Genomic DNA, 19,353 nt, shown 5'->3' on the forward strand with positions numbered 1-19,353 from the left:
CAGTTTTTGATTTAAAATAAAATGTTAATAACTGTAAATAAAAGACAACTAAATCTGAGATTCAACTTCCTGTATATAAAAAAGTGAACATTACTGTAAACAGCTTCAACTTTAAACTGACCCTTCATTCAATAATAATAATAATAATAATAATAATAATAATAATAATAATAATAATAATAGTGGTAGAAGTAATAATAATAATAATAATAATAATAATAATAATAATAATAATAATAAGCCAGATTTAGATTATTTTATAAATCTCAAGCTTTTCTGATTACATTAGCAGATAATCTTTCTACAAACAAATAGTTGAAATTAGAAACATAGTAAAAATGACTTGAAATTGGTTTAATAATCATATATTGTATTTGATCTAATCTAATATGGAAATATTTGATATTTGTTGAGATTTTGCTTTTGTTATGTCTCGGTGACAAAATCCAAACAGTTCACTAAAAGATCACTTCAGATCTGCTCCTTTTCCTAGATAAAGATGTGGTGTGTATTTTTTCCTGGTTGTTTTTATTCCCAGCTACATTATTAAATATAAATAAAGGATTATTTTTGCACTAAAAGACGGGTTTTCCATCTCAGGAGACTCTCTGCTTAAATGGATCACTTGTATTTATTAGATCATTATATAAGATCTAGTATAAAGGTTTCAGTAGTAGCTCTTCATTTTTGTCATATTTTTCTTCATTAAGATCCAGACTACAGTATTGAAAGTAGAAAGTAACTAACTTACTAAACAGAAGAGATATAACGCATAATAAATAATAAGTGATCTACCAGGTTAGATCAAATGACTAGTTTAATATTAGCTTTAAAAAAATCCCAAAATGACAATAAACAACTAGTATAACGTTTACAGATGATAAAACACGTGGTTAGGTCCGAATTCAGACGGTTCTGTGCGCTAGTCGTAACAAAAAGGCCGCGCATTTCACAATAATGTGAACGAACCAATCATCATTAATCTGAACCAGAAGGATCGACTTACGCTCGCGCACAACAACAAACCCCACCGCACACAACAGCGTTCTAAGTGAGGGTAGGTTTAAATTTCGACTCGTTTTCCTTCGTTCTAACTTCAACTCGACGTTAATATTCACGCCACGTATTAAAGCACCGCGATCACTAAAGCACACGATCGTTTCTTTTTGGATATATATTATTTTTAAAATCGTATTCGTTAGCAATGCATTGTGGGAAATCAGCGGGGCCGCTCAACGCACACGGAGTGCGCTCCAATCCGGTTCCAGTGGTTGTGTCCTAATTCGGCAATGGCTTATTCTATGTACTACACCACATACTGCGAGTTAAGATATTACAACTTAATGCTATTTGTATTATTTTAGTCCCCCACAAAAAATAAGCTACAATCTTAGGTCTTATGAGACATTTAAGGTGGAATTTTCTTCGTCGCCTGGTAAATATGAAATAAAGACACAGCATCACCACCTCCAGTAATAATACACACACACACACACACACACACACACACTCAAACGCTCACACACATATACACACTCACACACAGACACACACACTCAAACACTCACACACACACATACACTCAGACACACACACACACACTCTCTCACACACACATTCGCACACACACACTCAAACACTCACACACATATACACACTCACACAGACACACACACACTCACACACACACACACTCACACACACACACTCAAACACACACACTCACATACACACACTCTCTCTCACACACACTCACACACACTCAGACTCACACATATACTCGAACACACACACTCAAACACACACACACTGTAAAGACACAAGTGGATACTGATGCATTGCAGTTCTGATTTATTTTAACACTGACAAACAATAAAATGTTTCAGCATGAATATTAACCAGTTTACAAAACAGAAAGACACAAAGAGAGAAAAAGTTGATAGACATGTGAACAGGCTTCAGTGCCGAATTCCGTGAATTCCACATGAACAAACGCTGGGTGATAAACCTCCCTTTTTATGTTTTTTTTTTTTTTTTTACATATACATTACAAATATTTCACTATTAATTATAAAAAAGAAACAAAACACAGATTCAGATTTTTTTTTTGCTACATTTAGATTGGGGTGTGTTTACATCAAAAAACCTTTGTTTATTTGTTTATTTATTACAAAGGACCCACTTTTATGGCATCCGCAATTACAAAAAAAAAATCACAAAGACTTCAATAAATATCTTGTATATGGGCAAATATATCAAATATTCCTTATTATAAATCAAAAAATAATATTATTCAGTCAGATTTGGATTATTTTATAAATCTCAAGCTTTTTCTGATTACATTAGCAGATAATCTTTCTAGAAACAAAAACTTAAAATTATCTGATAACATTGTCTGATAATAACCTGAAAATAGTAAAAATGACTTGAAATTGGTTTAATAATCATATATTTAATTTAATCTTCTAATATGGAAATATTGGATAAGCGTGACTATATGCAAGATCGTCTTCTTCTTAGCTACGATTTTACTGCAGCTTGGCTAGCAATTTAGCTATAACATAATTCGAGTTGTACAAATCTTTTTTATTTGTAACCTAATCAACATATCTGAGAGAGATGTTGAAATTCCTGACAGTTTTGTCTAATTTCCGCTGACTTTTTGTCTTTGGATCAGCCATAAAAAAAAAAAAAAACTTTGTTATAATCAAACCGAATCTTCTAGCTAGAATCTTATTCACTAGCTAGTTTATCCTACATGAAGGGCTCTGTGTGAAAACTGAGGTTGTGTATTTACTGAATTTTCAAGAGAAATCCACATACACAACACACTCTTTAAATATTCATTACTTCTCTGGTGAAATGTTTTTAATAGCTTCCCATTCAGGAGTTGTTCATTTTTTTCATTATGGCGGAATTGTTTAGCAGTCAATGCTAAATGTAATTACAGTGTAATTTTAGTCTTACAGCAATATTTTACCAATTTATCAACACATCTGAGGTAAACATTGATATTTCTGATGGGTTTGTCTTGTTTCTGCTACAAAATACTCAACAGCTGTGTGTTTCGTAGCTATGTGTTTGTATTCCATAAAACATTTTAATATATATTCTTCTTAACCGTATTAAAAAAAAGCAATACAACAAATAAAACAAGTGGTTGTTTGTTAAAAATTAAAGAAGCTGTATGTATTTTTAGAGCATTCTTCCAACTTTGGGAAGAATTTCAATTAAAATAAATATTTTACGGTAAAATAACACGCGAAATACGGCTGCTAGGCATGAATTAGCTAATGAACTAGGCATACAAGTTTTATTATGCTTATTTATGCTTAGTGGCCATATTTCTCATACCATGTGTCCGTATTCCCTAAAATATTAATATTATTATTAATTTAGAGAAGTTGTAAGAAAAGCTGGCTGCTTGTTTAACATTAAAGAAGCAGTATGTGATATAGAACTGTCTCAATCTGTGTAACAAGCTATTACCTTCTTCTACTTCTTCTGCAGCCTTATAATCTCATGGATAGCATTGTAGGACAAAAGAGATGTGACTCGGGGTGGAGCTAATTTCTGGCCCAGAAAATTGTAAACAGAAGCCTGGGAACAGAAAAACTAGCTAATCCTAGCAAAATCATAGGTTTGTTACGAGTCTAGAAACACTTTTAAAGATTAGAAAAGAAACTTATGACTCCGTGCTGGTGTTTCAGAAAGGCAGTGGATAGTTTGTTAGAATGTAGCTGGAGTTAGTGATAAAACCCACTCACACTCACACTCTCTCTTTCTCTCTCACACACACACACTCACGCAGCATTGTGTACAACCATCTCAGTCTCCTCAGTGGCAGTGTTCAGGTAAGTGGCAGTGTACAGAACATCACTGGAATGTGAATGGATCAGTTCAGCTCCTTCTTCTTCAGCCATGTTTCTCCTACATTCCAGTTTGAGATACGGCCTGCTTCAGCCAAAAAGCCTCTCAGCTCCGAGTCAGTTTTCGAATAATATCATTGACGTTTAAAGTGTCTCTCAAGCCGTTTTTGGTCTTCTCTAGACCAGCTCGTCCAGCAGAGTGCCAATACTGTGGTGCTGCTCTGATCCTCCACCCAGGGCTTTATTACACATTGGGCAAACACACCGCACCTCCAGCCACTTCACCACACACCTGCAAAATAAATGCACTTCAAAACTATTGGCACCTTTTAACAAAACGAGTAACAGTATGATATTCTTTCTTTCTTTTTTTTTAAAGCAAAAGTATTGGACTTTTTTTTTAACCCTATCTATTACATTTTGTAGATGTGAATGCTGTCATCAATTCCACTCATGAATATTTATTAGAGTTTTAATACAAAGACTGAGATGTGTCAAGTCTTGCAAAAAGATCTATCTGTGTCCCAGCCTTACGTTCCTGGATGAGGCGAATATTTTTCATACTGCTGTTCATGCTACATCCCACACTTAGAGGAAAGGTCTATCTGCCTTCTTATACTGTACATACGCAAGCTCACAGGTACCTTACGATTGGCTAGTGCTGGTATAGGGAGAGAATATATATGCCCCTCCCACCAAAAGAGAACTCATTAGAATATTAGGCAACACCCACATGTGAGATATTTTCAGCCTATTTAAAACAGTAATGAGAAGTTTAAGTAGATTAAGTAGAATAAAGAAAGCCAGGTCTTTTGTGTTCAGTGCTGTAGTCCGTGTTAAAAGCCAAACGTCGCTTCCGCGTCTCCCTCACCTCCTGTGGAAGGCGTGTTGACACGGCAGGACTCCCAGTTCGTCCTTCACCCTGAAGTCCTCCAGGCACACGGCACACGTCTGCTGTAGAGGTGACACGGAGACACAGAACCAGAGATAAAAAACCGTAAATAAAACCAAGGGTGCAGACACACACAGGCACACACATACACACACACACACACACACACAAACACAAAGCATAGCATAAAGCCAGACAGCCTGCGCCGTACAAGCATCTCAAAACATGGGGACTTACAGAAATAGAAATAGAGAGACACATGGAGTGAAAAGAGAGGAACAGAAAAAAAGTGTGGACTAAAAGTAAAGCACATGTAGACATGCTGAGAAATGCAAATACAAGCAAAGACCAAAATACACTAGTGTGAGGACACAGAATATTAACGCTAGCTCTGTGGCTTTACCCCGTGGAGATTCAACTTCTTTGTGTCTCCTTTCAAGATGACCTGCAATTCAGAAGAAAAAAAAAAATCCGCTGACGTCCAAATTTAAAATCTTTTCTGACTGCTGTTCATGCTGCATCATGGGACAGTCTAACATGTGCTGTTCATGACTGGCATGTGATTGGATGCTGCTGCGGAGACTGACGGAAGAGAAGGAATAAGCCCCTCCCACCCAGCAAATTTTGCTCTCTCACTTTTGGTCATAGATATATATATTTTTTTAATTCAACCCCAATATTAATGCCTCATGTAAACAAATAAAAAAGAAAGCCATTTTTTTTTCTTGTATCTCTCTTACCTCTTTATATCCAAACCTCTCGCTTTGTGCCTGGTGTCTCAGCTTACTAAAAAAGACCAAATAAAAAAACAAGAGAGGCATTTATTATATAATAAACGACGGAGTGCTAAGTTGTTGTGAATCCAGCTTGTTTTTCTGATGATACAATAGACCTTCAATAAATCAGAGATCAGGCAGTATTGTACTATTATATAAGGCACACATGTGTGTGTTTAGTCCTGTAAATAATAGCAGATTAAAATAGCCCTAACTGCGTCCACACTGAGGTGGAAATGACCTGCCTTATGTCTATTGACATGACTGTGGCAACTTCCTGTCGCCTACCGCCTCACTTCCTGCAGCTGCTGCCTTTCACATCTTTGTCTTTGCAGCTCAGAATTTCAATATGTGTTTGTGTGTGTGTGTGTGTCTGTTTGTGTGTGTGTGTGTGTTTTACCTTATAAAGTAGCAACAGAATATGAGGCTAAGCACAAAGACGAAGATCCCTGTCCCAAAGATCACCATGTAGATGTTGAGAGGCAGGTCCTGGAACGTCACGGGTGGCATAGTGCACGACTTATTGGAGAAGATCGATCCCAAACTGCAGAAGCACCCTAAACAGGGATTAGGAAATATCTGGATCAATCCCAAAGAAAGAAACACTCTACAACGGAAGTAGGAAAAATTGAGATCAATCCCAGACCAGAGAAGCATCCTGCACATGGAAGAAGAAAGGTTTAAATCAGTCCCAATCTGTGGAATCTCCCTACACAGGGATTAGGAAAAGTTTGGATCAATCCCAAACCACACACGGAGTAAGAAAGATTGAGATCAATACCAAACCACAGATGCATCACAGATGCACAGAAGTAAAAAATGTTTTTATAATTCCTGAACTTCAGAAGCACCCAACAAGGGAGTGGGAAAGATTGAGATCAATCCCAGTGGACAGAAACATCCAACACAGTGATTAGGAAAGTTTTGGATCAAATACCAAAAAACAGACGAATCCTACAGAAGGAGTGAACAAACTTGTTCACGTTCTCACAAGTCACAGCAAAAAAAAAAACCCTTCATCGTATCAGCTCTTGCTGCGATGCTCAACATCTCATTCTGAAGCTTTGCAGCTTTCTGGGTAACATCAGAGATTTCCCTTAGACGCCAAAACTGGGATAAACAAGAAGCTGAGGTTGCGTAAGAGAGTTATGAGGGTTTTACAAGCTCAGGTCCGGTTTCCAAAAAGCCTCATAAAACAGAGAGAGAGAGAGAGAGAGAGAGAGAGAGAGAGAGAGAGAGAGAAAGAGAGAGAGAGAGAGAGAGAGAGAGAGAGAGAGAGAAAGAGAGAGAGAAAGAGAGAGCGAGAAAGAGAGAGAGAAAGAGAGAGAAAGAGAGAAAGAGAGAAAGAGAGAGAGAGAGAGAGAAAGAGAGAGAGAGAGAGAGAGAGAGAGAGAGAGAGATTTAACATTGACCGTTGTGTCCTGATGCTTTTAAAAAACTCTGCTCTTATCTCCTAAAACCTTATAAACCTAAACAAGAGGAACTATATTTTTCCCAAATGGAAGTAGAAGAAGAAGAAGAAGAGTGATTTGGGATTGCTGCTAAATGACAGGAAATTGCAACAGGACCCTGATGATGTTCGAGGAGCAAGCCAGACTTCCTGCTTAGAAAAAAAAAACAAATTTATCCCACAGATTGGAGGCTGAAAAAAAGTTTTACAAACCCTTCTACACACACACACACACACACACACACGCGTGCGCAGGGAGCAAATCCTCATAAACAGCCGGAACGTCCTCGGTTATGACCCGTAAAAGAAAAAAGAAAAAAAAGTTTGTCCACATGATCAAACTTTCCTTCTTTAAGTTTTACAATGGTGCTACAATGCTAAAAAAAGCAAGAGATACTTACTGTATAGCTTCCAGTTTAGCACCATGACAACTGTGTGCCTAATTCACGAGCATAATTTAGCAGGGCTTAAAGTAATCACAGTGTAAAATATACACAGATGCGACGAATACAAAGTAATGCTCATGTTAATGCTAACATCTAACGCTCAATGTTCTCATTAGGACTTCATGAATATACAATTGTCACGTTGTGATTAGAAGAAAAAAGTTCTCGGTGGACACGAGGCAGCCCAACGCAAGACTTTTACCTTGAAGAAGGCATTTTTAGAAGCGCCGTCTTAATCCGTGCGGCTCAGATGAAGTGCTCTTTTTCAGAGGAAATTCAATAAACAGCCATTTTTCCTCAATTTCCGTCTTATTTGGCTCTCGGGCCGCACTCGGTACTCTGAAATCAAATCTACAGCCGCTTCATTTCTGTTATCACATTTTCTGTCGAGCCGAACGAGTTCGCCTTGAGTTCCTCACTCCAGTAAAAGGTATCAGGGTATCGATTAACGTCTGATCGGTTTCTCACATATTCAGAAATCGGTGCAGCTTTAAACAAACAAACAAACAAACAAACAAATAAACCGTTTAAATTATGGCCATTAAAATGAATTTGTTTATCAGATCACACATGAGCACTTTTTAAAGTCTGTTAATCTAATCTAATCTAATCCAACCCAGTATTTAAACCCAGCTATGACTGGGCTAGTTGGTGTTTTAGTTAGCAAGGTGAAATCTGATCTGTTTGAGCACAGAGATCAGATAAGGAGGTGAGATCTGATCTGTTTGAGCACAGAGATCAAATAAGGAGGTGAGATCTGATATTGTTTGAGCACAGAGATCAGATAAGGAGGTGAGATTTGATCTGTTTGAGCACAGAGATCAGATAAAGAGGTGAGATCTGATCTGTTTGAGCACAGAGATCAGATAAGGAGGAGATCTGATCTGTTTGAGCACAGAGATCAGATAAGGAGGTGAGATCTGATCTGTTTGAGCACAGAGATCAGATAAAGAGGTGAGATCTGATCTGATCTGTTTGAGCAGAGATCAGATAAGGAGGTGAGATCTGATCTGTTTGAGCACAGAGATCAGATAAGGAGGTGAGATCTGATCTGTTTGAGCACAGAGATCAGATAAGGAGTTGAGATCTGATCTGTTTGAGCACAGAGATCAGATAAAGAGGTGAGATCTGATCTGTTTGAGCACAGAGATCAGATAAGGAGGTGAGATCTGATCTGTTTGAGCACAGAGATCAGATAAGGAGGTGAGATCTGATCTGTTTGAGCACAGAGATCAGATAAAGAGGTGAGATCTGATCTGTTTGAGCAGAGATCAGATAAGGAGGTGAGATCTGATCTGTTTGAGCACAGAGATCAGATAAGGAGGTGAGATCTGATCTGTTTGAGCACAGAGATCAGATAAGGAGGTGAGATAGCTGAGATTGAGTGAAGCGATAAAGCGCTGCCGCATCAATCAATCGATCGATCTGAAGCAAGGAGCAACAGGTAAGGTTTAGGGTTTAGGGTTAATCTGCTACAACGATTGACAGAGAGTCCAACAGCATTGTTTGTAATTTTATTACAAAATAAATAAACGAAGGTTTTGTTTTCTTTCAGCACCCTAAAGGACCATAACCACTATTTTATACCGGAATACTTTAATGATCTCCGTCAACAAGATCACCTTCTCTCATGAAACCTGGCGACTGCAGCGCTGCTTCTCTCGCGTTGTGAGCGGATCTCGTCGTGCTGGCCCGCTGACCTACATCGCCAAGGGTACCGACATGTTGCCAAGACAACGCCAGGGATAAAGCCCCTCTTCTAAGAACAGCTCTCACATCAGAGCACGGTGACGGCGTTCCCTGTTTCCAAAGAAAATCAGCTACGTCCAGGCGATGATTAAATTCCACTTACCAGAACAGCTTCCTATCGATCTGACTGACAAAAAAAAAAAAAAAAACTTGATCTCCCTCCAGGAGAAAAAGAAAAAGTCTGTTCCTTATTTTAGTAAAAATCCATTGCAGAAGTCTGTTTCTGGTATTGTGCACACACAGACACACACACACACACACACACACACACACAGACACACACACACACACACGTCATAAAGGAGCCATTCGGAAAATACTGAGCTGTAATGAGCTAATGAGTCAGTGTGCTGCTATGCTGCTACACTGTTCCTCGATTCGAATGAAAAATGTGCCTTTGTGCTTCAGGAGAGAAAAAACATCAAATATTAAAACCTCAGGACAATGAAAGTGTCTCCTTAGTGCTTTCAATAAATATGCAATGATCGACGTATAAAATATAAACGCAGAGCCGTGCAGACTTTATTATTCGCCGTTTATACACCGGACTGTTTGATTTTAAAGTAGATTTTCTAAAATTCTCTAATAATCTCAGGAAACTACCTGTAATAAAAAGGAGCTGACTGGATGTTAGCCGTTGTTATTTAGCATTGTTGTTGTCCCCTCAGTTCCCCTCCTTATTGTTTTCTTTGTTGTAATTTTTTTTATTCTATTTCGCTTCTGTTTCTAAATATCAGAATTCCTCATAAAACAGGAGCTGTGAGATCTTCGGTGCTGTATAATATGATCAAGATAAACGATCGAATCAAATCTAGTGGGTCTATATAGCTTGTGTACACTGGAGCACAATAGTACACAAGACTACACGAAGTAAACAACACGGGCTGTAAACCGTAAACAGCCACGACTGTGAAGGAAACATTTTTAAAGAACATTACAGATACATTTTTGTATTTCAATTCAGATTCCTGCCACTTTAGACAAACTGTAATCTGACAACGATTACACGATTTAATTTATTTACCAACGATCGATACACGCTCGTCCCTCGTGAGTCGTTCCCTTATCGATCTTTCTTTGTCTCTGCTCCGTTTAAATTATTAACAATAAAAAATTCACAGCTTTTCGTGTTGCCGAGGACCATAAACGCGTCAACGCTTCTGTCCTGAAGACTTTACTGTGGTGGAAAAACCCTGCCACTTGAGATTCCTTCCATAAATGTGAAACATAAACCATACAAGCGTAATTTTTTTCTGTTGTAATATAAACCTGAATGTGAACAGGGGTGCCAATAAATATTTTTACCCTTTCTGGAGAATTTTCCAGGATGCCTACTCAATGCCAGTGAGAATCATTTCCCACTTTTCTCTAACATCAACCTGTATTGTCTGGGATATTGCCTGTGATCATTAGCAAATTGGAAGCTCGGTCAGAACCGGATCATTGGATCCAGAAGACGTCAGTATCGGATAGATCTGATCTCAGGTTATGACATATCTGTCCTTTGGGAAAGTGATTCTCTAGAGCCGGATTAACAAGATCGGGCTTGTTGGAGGAGGAGATAAAGTCTGCAGGAGGGATGATAACCACCACTGCACAAACATCTGTCTTGATCAGACTCCCAACAGCTTGTCAATCATCCAGGCGCATCATCATGCATCATATCTTCATTTTGGAATGATCTCATCAGGGAATGGATGGATGGACAACAAGAAAAACAAAAAACCAATAACAAAAACAAGGACGGATGTCTAGACGGACAGAGAAGACAGAAGGACAGAAGGTCTGATGCTGATTAGATCTTACCGTAACACCACTGGAACGGTTGCATCAGTTGATCCCTTCCACACACACACACACACACACAGCTCTGTGTTTATATCAGCGCGACTTCACCTTTTATTCTCACTCTCCATCAGTCTATCCAGATGTAACCAGATGTCCATCGTCATCTTTACCCAAGAAACAGCTGTGTTTGTGCTTGAAGTCATACAGACACATCAGATCTAACCAGAGTCTTTCCCAATTCACTGTTTTCATCGTTCTCTGCTGTTCAGCGTTTGATCTCCATCTTCCACGAGAGGGAAAATCCGCGATAAAAACACGCTGGCATCCGCGTTAGGAGGAGTGAATTAATGAGGAATCGTTTGGGGTTTGAACGACTCTTTTACGAGAGTCGATTCGGAAAGCGTGTCATAAATAATGCGCACGCGCAAAACGCACAGTTCTTCCCGGTATGTTATGAGTCTGTCATTCATCAAGATCTCACAATGCACTGCATTTTATTAATGTACCAAAGTTAATGCACAGACTCGATAATAATGCACCTGTAGTTTAGTAAAAACAATTAAGCATGAAGTGATTTTTCTGACAGTTTCATACACAGAACGAGATGCTATTTAAACAGGGATTTATATATTTAAACAAGTAAATTATATCAACACTAATGAATATGGAAGTCTAATATGTATTAAAAATGACAGGAAAGTAAAACTAGATTTGTAAAGTTCGTCGTGACGAACTTTGATGTTGGCTTTGACGAGGCAAGTTTTCGCAAAGGCCGGTGCTTTTCAGTCAGTGTTACTTTTGGAAGCAAGTGGACAGAAAGATAGGGTGCCAAAACATTTGGAGGCAAGTGGAGACGAGCATGTGACGTCATTCGAATACACGTGAGGAAGTTCCCCTTATTGTTCTGAGTGTTTTGATATGTCACATGTCCATGTTGTAAAAAGTTTTTTGATTTTGCATATTTTGGGGGCGGGGCTGCGGGACAACCGAAAGGCCAGTCGGTACACCAATTTAAACCTTTGTTCAGAGTATCACCCTAAAGGAGCTGGCCGAGTTTGGTGTAGATAGTTCGAAAGCTTGCCGAGTTATAAACCTCCAAATAAACCTATAAGCTATATAGGTTTATTTAGGTCCTATAAAGATATAAACCTTTATAATGGGAGTCTATGGGAAAAAGGCCACTTTGAGACCCGGTACCTAGACCCGGTACTGAGATAGGCACAGGCTCCCCATGACCCGAGGTAGTTCGGATAAGCGGTAGAAGATGAGTGAGTGAATGAATGAAATCGGGGCATAGAAGTCTTTATTAGACTTCTTAGAATTATTAGAATTCTTTTCTTCGCACATCCCAGATGAGGAGGTTGGGGTCAGAGCACCGGGGCAGTTATGATACATAGTGCCCCTGGAGCAGGGAGGGTTAAGGGAGATGCTCAGTTGCCCGACAGTGGCAGCTTGGCGGTGCTGGTACTTGAACACCCAACCTTCTGATCAACAACCTTTTTTTTTTTTTAATTCCCTTTACCTGTGAAATTCTGCCCTCTTCTGGTAAAAAGCAAAAAAGGCTCGAGGACAGACTTATGTGAGGGTTCAGAAAACGAGACACTCGACACATACAGTTTGAATGTTAATTGTGCTTTATTATATGGATATAGATCTCATTAACTCTTCATTTAAAGACATAACAGCATCCTGATTTTCTTTTAATGCAATTAAAAATGAAAACCATTTCAGTAATAAACCCCCAAAAGAACAGCCACACATATAAAAATGAGACTGAGGACTGAGTTAGAAGAAGTAAACTTGCTCATATGAACTAAAGTTTGCTGTATAAACAGGATTATAATTGTATATAAGGGCTCGTGTCTCCTCCTCTGGCTGACTGAAGTGGTGAGAGCTTCTCCTTCCTGTAGAGAGAGAGAGAGAGAGAGAGAGAGAGAGAGAGAGAGAGAGAGAGAGAGAGAGAGAGAGAGAGAGAGAGATTTTAACAGTTTTAAAACAGACAGAAACACAGACAATCTGATGATATTTAGTTATTTAGCAAACAAATGACAGATAGAAGGACAGACAGACAAATAGATAGATGGATTAGAAAGCGAAAGAGAGATAGACAGAGATAAAGAGACAGGCAGACAGACAGATAGAGAGAGATTGTTGGTATTGTGCTGTTATAATATTATGTTATATTATTTTTGAATGTTATCGTTGTAATATTACTATGTTGTTATTATTATTATTGTTGTTGTTATAGTTGTGTTTATTACTATAATCATTGTTCCTTTACCTGCTGTTAAAGGGGGGGCAGGTGATTGACAGCAAGAGAGAGACAGACAGACATAGCACATTCAGGCAGGCATGCAGATAGATCAACATAGAGAAAGAGACAGAGAGAGAGAGAGAGAGAGAGAGAGAGAGAGAGAGAGAGAGAGAGAGACAGACATAGCACATTCAGGCAGGCATGCAGATAGATCGACATAGAGAAAGAGACAGAGAGAGAGAGAGAGAGAGAGAGAGAGAGAGGAGAGAGACATAGACAAGCAGCCACACAGCTAGCCAGACAGATTAAAGTTACCTTCATTTATGAATGTTATCGCTGTAATATTATTATGTTGTTATTATTATTGTTGTTATTGTTATTGTTGTGTTTATTACTATAATCATTGTTCCTTTACCTGCTGTTAAAGAGGGGGGGGGGGCAGGTGATAAAGAGCAAGAGAGAGACAGACAGACATAGCACATTCAGACATTCAGAGAGAGAAAGAGACAGAGAGAGAGAGAGAGAGAGAGAGAGAGAGAGAGAGAGAGAGAGACAGAGAGAGAGAGAGAGAGAGAGAGAGAGAGAGAGAGAGAGAGAGAGAGAGAGAGAGAGACAGAGAGAGAGAGAGAGACAGAGAGAGAGAGAGAGAGAGACAGAGAGAGAGAGAAAGAGAGAGAGAGAGAGAGAGAGAGAAAGAGAGAGAGAGAGAGAGAGAGAGAGAGAGAGAGAGAGAGAGAGAGAGAGAGAGAGAGAGAGAGAGAGAGAGAGAGAGAGAGAGAGAGAGAGAGAGAGAGAGAGAGAAAGAGATAGACAAGCAGCCACACAGACAGCTAGCCAGACAGATTGAAGTTACCTTCATTCACAAGAAACTGTGCCAGTAGTGAAGACACTTGGACAGCGTTTTTGGAATGAGGAAAACTGTAGTGAGGGTCCCACTGGAAACGGTTCACTTCTGGATGCCACTGAACACCATAGAACGGGTACTTTTTCCCTTTGGACCAATCAGGAGAGTAGAAAAACAAAAGACTGCCTTTAAGATAACTATGAACATACTTTCTGAGATACACATCACGGTCATGCAGATGTTATGTACTGTGATTCTGTACTGTGTACCTTCCATAGTGGAGACGAACACAGCTCCGTTCTCTGCCTTGTTAGTGGATAATATAGTGAAGAAGCTACTCAGTTTCTCATTTCCTACAAATACCTGTAACAGCCAGATATATGGTGAAAACTACGCACACATGAAACGATACAAATGCTACTTCATACTGCTGGAGTCACGTACCTGCTCTGTAATGCCGTAATGGTGGAAGTTTCCAGTGAGTGGTTCCTCTGATAGTGCCTTGAACAGCTCGGGAGGAAAACTCGCAAACATGCGGCTAGACTGGGCCTCTGTTAAAGAGATTATACTCAGAATTTGGATTTTAAGAGAGGAGATATTTTATTAAATGCAAGCGCAAAAGTATAAGGAACACTTAAGAAGCCAGGAAAGTGCTGTGCTTATGACGTGTCGCTCTGATTGACCCTCCCACCCAGAGACCACAGCCAGTGGTCATGAGCTCATTTACATACATTTGTCAGAATTTGAACGTTGCGTCTCTCTGGAATGCTGAATCTTTTCACAGTGTACCTGAGGTGAGGTTTAAGGGCATTGAGATATTTTCTGCCATGGTTTTGCTCAGCAGGTTCTCTCCTGCCACCTGTACCGTGAGCAGCTGGAAGCCCATACATGTCCCCCAGATTGGGAAGTAGTCACCCTCGTTGTTGGCCTGAAACAATAAAGTGAAACAGCTTTAAAACTGTCACTCACAATGATGGGAAGCAATGCTGTGAAACTGTAGGAGTCAGTTCCCTTTTTTAACAGTTTCTGAGCTGGAAATAATGAGCAGAAGTAGAAAATCGGTACAATATATACAGTAGTATATAGGTACTGTATATATAAAACACAGATGCACCACCGACTACTCACTGAACTAGACACAATGCTGAAGATAGAGAAAAATCAATCAACTAGTCAATCAACAAATAAGCTCAATGTGTAACAGGTCTGGGGGACACGGTGGCTTTGTGGTTAGCACGTTCGCCTCACACCTCCAGGGTTGGGGGTTCGATTCCCGCCTCCGCCTTGTGTGTGTGGAGTTTGCATGTTCTCCCCGTGCCTCGGTGGTTTCCTCCGGGTACTCCGGTTTCCGTTTCCTGTATCCTGCCTCGGTGCCCGACGACGCCTGAGATAGGCACAGGCTCCCCGTGACCCGAGGTAGTTCGGATAAGCGGTAGAAGATGAATGAATGAATGAATGTAACAGGTCTAGCCTGCTACTAGTTGTTCCATTCCTTACTTATAGAGGGCAACCTTCAGGGTGTTGAAGGTATGTAAGGTAGTAGACTTGTAGAAGAAAAGAAAATGGCTTCCACCTGAGTTTGTGGTTTACCAGGGTTTGTGCTGGCTTCAGTGAAAGGCCTCTTGTTGGGAAACTGTTGTTTCTATTGCCATTGTGAGTATTTCTACTGTAATGCTTTGACTTTATATGAAAGACTGTTATATTTCTGGCACTGTTTGTTGTGTACTATTAATGAATGCAAACTTGTAATAATTGAGTTCATTTTGTATTTATAGAAGGGCCTTTTGTGTCAGTCCCATTTCATGCTTAGAGCGTAATACGGACAATGGATTAAAACGGTGATTGGATGAATGCAGTTACCTTATTTGAGGAGATGGCGATGGAGATGCTGTAAAGCACTCTGAAGACTCAACACGATACGGATAAACTCATCAATTCCTTGCAAGAACATTTTTGCTTTTGCTATCAGTGTTGCTGGCCTTCTTAAAACTGAACATCTACCCAGATAAGACTGTTTTTGTTTTACAGTTGGAATTCCCTAAACTAGGTTGTTCAATGACTTGTGTCACATTGTAATGCTGAATATCACTCTGGTATCATATGTAATGAGGGTAAAAGTAGGTGAGAGTTTCATATAAATAACAAAGAGATTGTTTTTTTTTCTGGCTGCCTTATTTTACTGAGTGGTCTGGATCATCACTTATGTGAAACCCCCCAAATTCAGATATATGTAGCTAGCTTTGATTTAAGTTTGATCAGAGAGGTTATAATACATATCTGTAGAAAGCTTCTGATTCAATTCACCAGCTACATACAACTTTCTAATGAACGATGTTTACTTAAATCGAACAAGTAAACACGTGTCAGTGAAGGAAATTCTGACTCTTTCACCGAGTCAGTTTCACTCGACCTGCACGTCATTCACCTGAAGTGCGAGTCTGAAGTAAAGTCCGGCGGTGTGGGCGAAGTCAGACGTTTCCAGATCCACTGCACCACCGATAAATATAAGCCTGTCCAAGGATTCACAGAGTGTTTAGAAATTTCTGCGTGACCTCAAGAATCGGTGTTTACTCTAATTAATTATTTTTCTAACAATCAGCCATCATTAGAAAGAGGGCTTTCTAATTCACATTGTCCTCATTAGAAAGATGAGGAACTGTAAACTCTCACTTCTGATTTTGTCTCTGGACTGGAAGATGAAACGTTGACCTACCCGTTGACTGAACGGAAGATCTTTTCGTGCTCTTCTCTGGTCTGATTCAGTCTAGAATGAAAAATCCTGCACAATTAATACTTTAATAATGTATAATAATGCACACAGTATAAAGTAGTAGCAGACTAAATGGATTGTGTTTGAATGTGGATGCTATTACATTAAAACCGTTTCAAAATATCATCTGCGACATCTGCTTTCTAAGGCGTCGATGTACCTGATGGGAATCACACGCGCTCCACCTGACTCGATGTACTTCACGTAAGACGAGGGTATGTAGGTACGTCCGTACAGACGCAGACTAGAGTCATTAACCTCCTGAGTCAAAATACCTGTGGGAATTATAGCAAGTCACATAAGGACTTATGCTAAAAATCTATAGCTATAATCATTTGCAACATGTCATCATATAAGAGGAATACGTCTGTTCAGGGAATATCAGGAAAGAATTAAGTCTGTAATGAATCAATAGCCGTGTACATTGTGTCATGTAGAAGAACCTACAAATGAATCATGTGTTATAAATGAATCATTAGGTGAATAATGTCTTGAATAATAAACCATGCTATATAGATCAACCACTAGGTGAATCATGTCATTGATGGATCTTTGAATGAATCATGTAATACAAACGAATCTTTAAATAAATCATGTCATCTAGATGAATCGATAAATCAATCGTGTATTATAGATTAATCTAAAGATAAATTATGTCATATTGATGAATCGTGTAATATAGATTTCTCTGTAAATAAATTGTTTAATTGATGAATCTATAGATGAATCATAGCGTAATTGAATCTATAGATGAATCATGGCGTAATTGAATCTATAGATGAATCATAGCGTAACTGAATCTATAGATGAATCATGGCGTAACTGAATCTATAGATGAATCATTCCGTAACAGATCATCAGATAAATCAAATCTGAATGATTTTGGCTTGAATGTTGCGTTACTGGTGTTTTTACTCTTAAATTGTCACCAATTCTACAAACTGTACAGAAGCTGAATGTGAGCATACACACCGATCACCGGCCGGTCGTTTGGAGTTTCTACGAGAGGAAGCCGTGCAGCGCTCGCGCAGCTCACCGCGAGCACGAGGAAGGGCAGAGCCGCGATCCGGTTCAGCATCCCAGCGCTTTTACGGTCCTTAGAGATAACGGAGACACAATACCCGTCCCTACACAGTGTGTGTGTGTATATATGTGTGTGTGCATGTATACTGTGTGTATGTGTGCGCATGTAAAGTTTGAGGAAGTGGGCGGAGGTTTGAGAAGTTCGGAATCTCCGCTCTGATCATTATGTAATGTCTGAAGAGTTCTACTTTACCTCTAGGGAATACACACACACACACACACACACACGCACATACACATGCACGCACTCACACACACACACGCACACACACGCTCACACACACACTCACTCACGCACTCACACACACACGCACACACACACACACACTCACGCACTCACACACACGCACACACACACACACACGCTCACACGTACGCACACACACACACACACACACACAAGGCAATAAATCACACGATGGCAATCACAAGTGACTTAAATCATAAGACTAAACAAGTAGAATTGCGACACATTTTTGATCACTCATGCTAAAAGGTAATTACGGGGAGTTATGTAGCTTAACATCCTGTTTCTTTATAGGTATAAATGATAAGGGTTCAGTTCAGTATCCTCTTTCTGACTGAATCCCAATCCACCTCTGTCATACCACCATAGATTTTTTTAAATAATCTGTTCAAATTGATGTATGTTTTGCAAAATCAGTGCACTTCTACAGGGTCCTTGCTATAGCTCATGGACCCTATAAGCAACTGCTTATACTACGCATAGTTAGATTCAGCCGTAGACCTTTGAGAGGTGAGATGGGAAGACAGAGGGGCAAGAAGGTTTATTTCAAGGGTAACAGCTGCCACCATATGTCACCCTGCATCACCAGTGTGACCTTGTGGATCTCAAACTTTGTGTAGCCTAGGACCCAATTAACTGTAAAATAAATTCCCATGAATATTAATTTATTTCATGGACATTACTTACATTTTTTTATAATCTTATTTATTTATTTATTTATTTATTTTTAGCAACAGAGCTTTCTATTCCTAGACTTTTCTCCTATAGGACATGTTAGGCCTAAGTTGACTAAACATAATCACATGACTTGGGTTGTGGTTTATGAAACGTAATATAAAAAATACTTCTAAATGCTTCATGGACACATGTGTGCTCATGGAATTTGTCTCATGGAAGTGTGATGAGAGTACAACATAAGAAGAACAAACTCACACTGATTATAGACAGAATTTTTCATGCGTAAAAAAGGATCACATTATTACACACCACCCTTAAAACGGATACATCCTAGAATGTTGTTGTGGTTTTTTCGGCTGCACCCTGTTCCACAGTGGATCGTCTGGTCTACATACTTATCCAGGTTTGGGACTGGCAGAGAGAGTTAAACCCCTGAGTGGCTGGGGGAGCTCTCTGAACAGGAATCAGTCCCAGGTTGTGGCAAAGAGAGAGCACAGGATACTGAAC

The 19,353-nt window shown here is 39.4% G+C and overlaps 2 protein-coding genes and 1 non-coding gene across 6 annotated transcripts; all 3 read right to left on the reverse strand.

Annotated features, from left to right (window-relative positions):
* Positions 1-903: 903 nt before the first annotated feature.
* On the reverse strand, positions 904-998 carry LOC132854251 (small nucleolar RNA U13). The gene has a single exon (XR_009649234.1). It is a non-coding gene; the product is annotated as a small nucleolar RNA U13 (small nucleolar RNA).
* An 836-nt stretch (positions 999-1,834) lies between these two features.
* rnf122 (ring finger protein 122) lies at positions 1,835-11,294 on the reverse strand. 4 transcript variants are annotated; one of them, XM_060882326.1, is made up of 6 exons: positions 11,079-11,294; positions 5,938-6,094; positions 5,502-5,547; positions 5,165-5,206; positions 4,741-4,823; positions 1,835-4,161 (listed from the first exon to the last, which is right to left on the reverse strand). In XM_060882326.1, the coding sequence occupies exons 2-6, from the start codon at positions 6,045-6,047 to the stop codon at positions 4,047-4,049; spliced, it is 396 nt and encodes a 131-aa protein (XP_060738309.1). In that variant the 5' UTR covers positions 6,048-6,094; positions 11,079-11,294; the 3' UTR covers positions 1,835-4,046. The 4 variants fall into 4 exon arrangements, with proteins under 4 accessions (XP_060738309.1, XP_060738308.1, XP_060738306.1 ...); XM_060882325.1 differs by having other exon boundaries at positions 4,741-4,820; positions 10,989-11,294; XM_060882323.1 differs by having other exon boundaries at positions 10,989-11,294.
* A 1,310-nt stretch (positions 11,295-12,604) lies between these two features.
* On the reverse strand, positions 12,605-18,103 carry LOC132853923 (gamma-glutamyl hydrolase). Its single transcript, XM_060881992.1, has 9 exons — positions 17,811-18,103; positions 16,999-17,113; positions 16,782-16,832; positions 16,494-16,578; positions 14,858-14,996; positions 14,513-14,619; positions 14,338-14,431; positions 14,078-14,215; positions 12,605-12,874 (listed from the first exon to the last, which is right to left on the reverse strand). The coding sequence occupies exons 1-9, from the start codon at positions 18,025-18,027 to the stop codon at positions 12,756-12,758; spliced, it is 1,065 nt and encodes a 354-aa protein (XP_060737975.1). The 5' UTR covers positions 18,028-18,103; the 3' UTR covers positions 12,605-12,755.
* Positions 18,104-19,353: the final 1,250 nt, after the last annotated feature.

The sequence above is a fragment of the Tachysurus vachellii genome, chromosome 11 (genome assembly GCF_030014155.1).
Source record: "Tachysurus vachellii isolate PV-2020 chromosome 11, HZAU_Pvac_v1, whole genome shotgun sequence".
Classification (NCBI taxonomy): domain Eukaryota; kingdom Metazoa; phylum Chordata; class Actinopteri; order Siluriformes; family Bagridae; genus Tachysurus; species Tachysurus vachellii.

Excerpts from the sequence above, each read along its gene's own strand:
- rnf122 (XM_060882323.1), bottom strand. The coding sequence starts at position 11,013 with ATGCAACCGTTCCAGTGGTGTTACG. Across the intron at positions 4,824-5,164 it reads AGAAGTTGAATCTCCACGGG|CAGACGTGTGCCGTGTGCCT; the intron begins GTAAAGCCACAG and ends TCACCTCTACAG. Across the intron at positions 4,162-4,740 it reads CAACACGCCTTCCACAGGAG|GTGTGTGGTGAAGTGGCTGG; the intron begins GTGAGGGAGACG and ends TTTATTTTGCAG.
- LOC132853923 (XM_060881992.1), bottom strand. The coding sequence starts at position 18,027 with ATGCGCACACATACACACAGTATACATGCACACACACATATATACACA. Across the intron at positions 17,114-17,810 it reads AAACGACCGGCCGGTGATCG|GTATTTTGACTCAGGAGGTT; the intron begins GTGTGTATGCTC and ends TAATTCCCACAG. Across the intron at positions 16,579-16,781 it reads ATCTTCCGTTCAGTCAACGG|GCTTATATTTATCGGTGGTG; the intron begins GTAGGTCAACGT and ends ATCCTTGGACAG.